Below are 4,955 nucleotides of genomic sequence, written 5' to 3' on the forward strand. Positions count from 1 at the left end.
CGTTTAGAAGATATGTTGATACTACGTCCATTTAACAAAATAGTTAGGCTGTGCTAGCTAGTTTCATGTCAAAGCGAGAGTCGTTTTGGAAGAGGGAGCCACAGTTAAGAAAATGCCCTTCCAGATTGGCCCGTGTTAACAAGCCGTTTTTTGTTTTTTTCCAGAGTGGATCCAACATCAGATGTTCTCCCTGGGGTAGCGCAGCTGTGTGCATCATGAGGTCCCTTCTGTTACCTGCTGCAGTGATTCTGTGACTGACCATTTTAGTCACAGCAACACGATGAGGTAAGGCGTGAATCCTTCCAAGAGTCCCATTCTGTACATGTGCCATTGCATAGGGAACCAGTGTCCCTGAGCAGCGTAATAAATATCCCCGGTCATTAGAAACAAATAATTTGACTAACAACGAAATAAATTATACTTCAAAGCAAACATAGTAAACACTCAAAAGCCATCGCTTCCTAATTTTGGTCACTACATTTCACTGTTATCTATGCTTTCGGTTTGTACGCACAACATGTATGCACGAGTGTCTGTGTGTGTGTGGTGTGTTTACATGTGTGTATAATATAGGTATATGCGAGGAAGCATGTGCATGGCATGGCACATTAGTGGCAGTGAGAGGACCAGCTCAGGCTTGGCCCTCCTCCTCCATCTCGTTTGAAGCAGGGCCTCTTCGGGCTGTCTGCAGATTCACGGCATGTGCAGCCCAGCCGGCTCGGAAGCTTCCGGAGATCCCACCTGTCTGTATTCCAAAGAGTCCCACAAGAGCCCAGGGATTAGAGTCACAATCCACTTCCCGTAGTTTCTAGAGATTCACTCCTGCAAGCACTCTGCCCACCGAATCCTCTCCTGGGCCCATAAGTAGGGTAAATGTGTCATTGACGAAGAACTTCTAGAATCGGGGTCTCCAAGTTTGAATTTGAGCTTCACTGCCTGACCTGGGGAAAGGTATTGATCCTTCTTACAAAGCAAGGATGACAGAAAGACTACCTACCATGTAAGATAATCGCACAGTTTAAAAGAGTTATGATGTGTGGAGAACACGGGATATGGAACACCATTTGTTTCACAGTTATTTTGATGTAGAATCAGATCATGCCATGGAAACATCTTTCTAGTCACATTTTTACTAAAAATTGTTTAGAGTAGATAGTTTTTAATGACTACTTTTATCAAACATTTCTGGACATCGATGTAATTTACTAGAGGATTAATATTTCATATATTAATATAGTAAGTTGTGTAGCAGCAGTCCGACTAGAAGACACTCAGATCCCAGCAGTGGACACCACTTGGCCGGGTCCTCTTTGGACGCCATACTGAGTTCTATTCAGTAACAATTGGTTTTGTCAATGTCAGCATTGTTAGCATATTCTCTTGTTATAATTATCTTTCATGTGCTTTCAATGGTTTTGTTCTTAATGGCTTCGTTGCTTTATGAAGATATTGCAGATCTTGTCCTTTTTATTTTCACAAACTTCACTAGTCTTGGGAAACAGGATAGAACTTGCCTTGGGGTTATCAGAAGCTGGGGCTGTTAGGCCTTTAGTATTTTGTGATGTTAATCTGTTTTCATAATTCTCAGGCTTGACTGTGCATTAGAATCACCTGCAGAAATTCTAAAATTACTGGTGTTGGGGGGGGCAATGGATATGTTATTATATTGATGCATTCCATAACACAAACATATTTCAAAACATCATGTTGTAGTACACACACACACACACACACACACCTATCTATCCATCTATAAAGCTATCATCTATCTATATATCACTATCCATCATCTATGTATGTATGTATGTATGTATGTATGTACGTATGTATCCATCTCCTGTCTGTCTGTCCATTCTTCCATCGGTCCATCTGTCTGTCTGTGATTATTTGTCAATTCATATTTTAATGCATTGATGCCTAGATACCTCCCAATACCTTCTGTTTTAAGGGTCTGGTAAACAACCCAGACTCAGGTTGTTTTTTTTGTTGTTGTTGTTGTTGTTGTTGTTTTGTTTTTTTTTTGTTTTAATTCTCCAAGAGACCATGACATGGAGCAATCATTCAGAACCGTTTAGTACATTCTGTAATGAAGTATCTCAGTCAGGACATTAGTCTAATTTCATCCGTTTTTAATGAATTTTAGTGAGTTACATTAATCTAGAAAAATGCCCATTTCCTCCCTGCTTTTAAACTGATCGTAGAATTTTGCGAAGCAAAAGGCACAATTGTGTGACTATTTTTGCTGTTTTGGAGCCCAGTGTCCTCACTGAGGTTACATAGGAAAAGGAAGCTCTCTCTCCTTGGTGGGAAGCCTATTCACATGTAAAAAGAGCTCTCAGATTCTGCCTGTGTCTTCTCTTCAAAGTTCCATTTAGTGGTCTGTTGTGTGAGTCTAGACCCTGTGCCATCCTGTTTGTCTCTAAACACAACCCCAGCCATTCAAGACCACTTGGGCAGTCCAGAAAAGTATGGAAGCATCAGTCAGGGATTTAGGGCTGGGGAAGTAAACAGGCAAGAAAAAAATTTTAGGAGTGAGTAAAATTAGACCGGACATTTCGGCATCCAGCTTGTTACTATTTCTCCAAATGCCCTGAGTACACAGAGCCAAGCATGAACTGGAGTGAACTGGAATGTAAGCTCTTAATGTTGGTGCCTCCAGGGTGTCGGTGTGGTCTCCACACCTGCAAGATGCTCTGCTGTGAGATGCTGAGGACAGGGGTGGGGAGAATTGTGTATAAAGATGTGGAGGCTAGGTTATCCTTAATCTCTCTTCAATTCCTGTTGTGAATCTTAAACCAAGCTCTCTCTCTCTCTCTCTCTCTCTCTCTCTCTCTGTGTGTGTGTGTGTGTGTGTGTGTGTGTATGTGTGTGTGTGTGTGTGTAGTAGGAATAGGGGTAGGAGAGACTGGAGATGGTATTTTCAGGGCCAACCTAGTAGACACAAAATTCCATAAACAATTCTTGTTTGATGCTCACACAACTACAGCCTACAATAGCATTTTCTGTGCCTTGAGTAGAATTTAGTGCAATTGGTTATCCTTTTTTGTTTTTTTATTTTGTTGTTTATCCCCAAGTCTGTGCTTATGGAAGTAGGTCATCCAAACAGCTCCTTATGCTGATTAATCTTTGCCAACCTGACACAAACCTGAACATCGCAGGGAAGAAGGAATCTCAGTTGAGGAACTTGCCCTGTGCCCTGTGAGCACTCCTGTGGGCCACTGCTCTGTCAGTTGACACAGGGCGGCCCCGCCCACTGTGAACTGTGGCATGTTTGGGTGGAAGTGCTTGGACACTATAAAAACACATAACTGAACAAAACCAAGGAAAGAGAGCGGTGTTCCAACGCAGCCCAGCCTTAAAGACTTGCCTATAAGCTAAAAATTAAACCTTTGCCTCCCCAAGTTGCTTTTCGTTATGATTTTATTACAAAATCAGAGAAAGTAAAGCACTCCTATACACCATCGGCTCACCCATCCTTCCTTTCTTCCTTCTTCAAGCAAACCCCAAAAGGCAGACCCGAGGAACAGCAGCTCGGTGACTGAGTTCATCCTCGTGGGCTTTGAGCAGAGCTCCCCTTCCACCCGGGCTCTGCTCTTCACCCTCTTCCTGGCTCTCTACAGCCTCGCCATGGCCATGAATGGACTCATCATCTTCATCACGTGGACCGACCCCAGGCTCCACAGCCCCATGTACTTCTTCCTTGGACACCTGTCTTTCCTGGACATCTGCTTCATCACCACCACCATCCCGCAGATGCTGGTCCATCTGGTGACCAAGAACCACACTGTCTCCTTTGCCTCCTGTTTGACTCAGATGTATCTGGTTTTTGGTGTGGGCGTGGCCGAGTGCATCCTCTTGGCTTTCATGGCCTATGATCGTTATGTTGCCATCTGCCACCCACTGAACTATGCCCAGATCATGAGCCAGAAGGTGTGTGTCAGGCTGGTGTGTTCTTCCTGGATCTTCGGGATGGTCAACGGCATCCTTCTTGATTACATGACATTCCGAGGTCCATTCTGCAGAGAAAACCACATAGAAAACTTCTTCTGTGAGGCTCCCATAGTGATCGCCCTCTCTTGCGGGGACCCTCAGTTCAGCCTGAAGGTGATCTTTGTGGATGCCATCGTGGTGTTGCTCAGTCCCATGGTGCTCATTGTCACCTCCTATGCCCGCATGCTAGCCTCCATCCTCCGCAGGGCCTCCTCCTCAGGTAGGGGGAAGACATTCTCCACTTGTGCCTCCCACCTGACCGTGGTCATCTTTTTCTACACCTCAGCCATGTTCTCCTACATGAATCCCCGCAGTACACATGGGCCTGACAAAGACAAGCCTTTCTCCCTCCTCTATACAATCATCACCCCCATGTGTAACCCCGTCATCTACAGCTTCCGCAACAAGGAAATGAAGGGGGCCATGGGGAGGGCTCTTGGGAGAGGCAGCCTGACTCAGGCAGAGTCTTTTTAGCCTGAAATTCCATGAATGAATTTAACCTACTGGAAATAGAAGCTTATCCCCTTTCTATCCTTTATTCCCAATGTTGGAGGGCTCCAAGAAAGACATTCATATCTTCCTTGGCACCAGACTCAGACCTTGAAGTAATTTCTCCTGATGTCTAAGGCTCATGTCTTAAGTTGGCTTCCAGCATAGACTGAGCTTCTCTGATTTCTCTTGGTAATCTGTTTTCATGATTGGAGGAACAAATGCAATGTTACAGGTCTTATGTCACTAACTGAGAAGAGACAGACATACTTTACAAGATAAAGCAATTGGGATAGTCTTAGGGTTTTATTCCTGTGAAGAGACGCCATGACCACAGTAACTCCTACAAAGGAAAACGTTTAACTGGGGCTGGGTTACAGTTCAGAGGTTCAGTCTGTTATTGTCATGATGGGAAACATCACAGCATACTGGCAGACATGGTGCTGTAGAAGAAACGGAGAGTTCTACATCCGGAC

At 44.3% G+C, this 4,955-nt stretch overlaps 1 protein-coding gene across 1 annotated transcript; it reads left to right on the plus strand.

Moving 5' to 3' along the window:
* The first annotated feature begins 280 nt into the window (after positions 1-280).
* LOC127667403 (olfactory receptor 10AD1-like) lies at positions 281-4,464 on the plus strand. Its single transcript, XM_052160380.1, has 2 exons — positions 281-285; positions 3,498-4,464. The coding sequence occupies exons 1-2, from the start codon at positions 281-283 to the stop codon at positions 4,462-4,464; spliced, it is 972 nt and encodes a 323-aa protein (XP_052016340.1).
* Positions 4,465-4,955: the final 491 nt, after the last annotated feature.

Source organism: Apodemus sylvaticus, chromosome 17 (genome assembly GCF_947179515.1).
Source record: "Apodemus sylvaticus chromosome 17, mApoSyl1.1, whole genome shotgun sequence".
Taxonomy (NCBI): Eukaryota; Metazoa; Chordata; class Mammalia; order Rodentia; family Muridae; genus Apodemus; species Apodemus sylvaticus.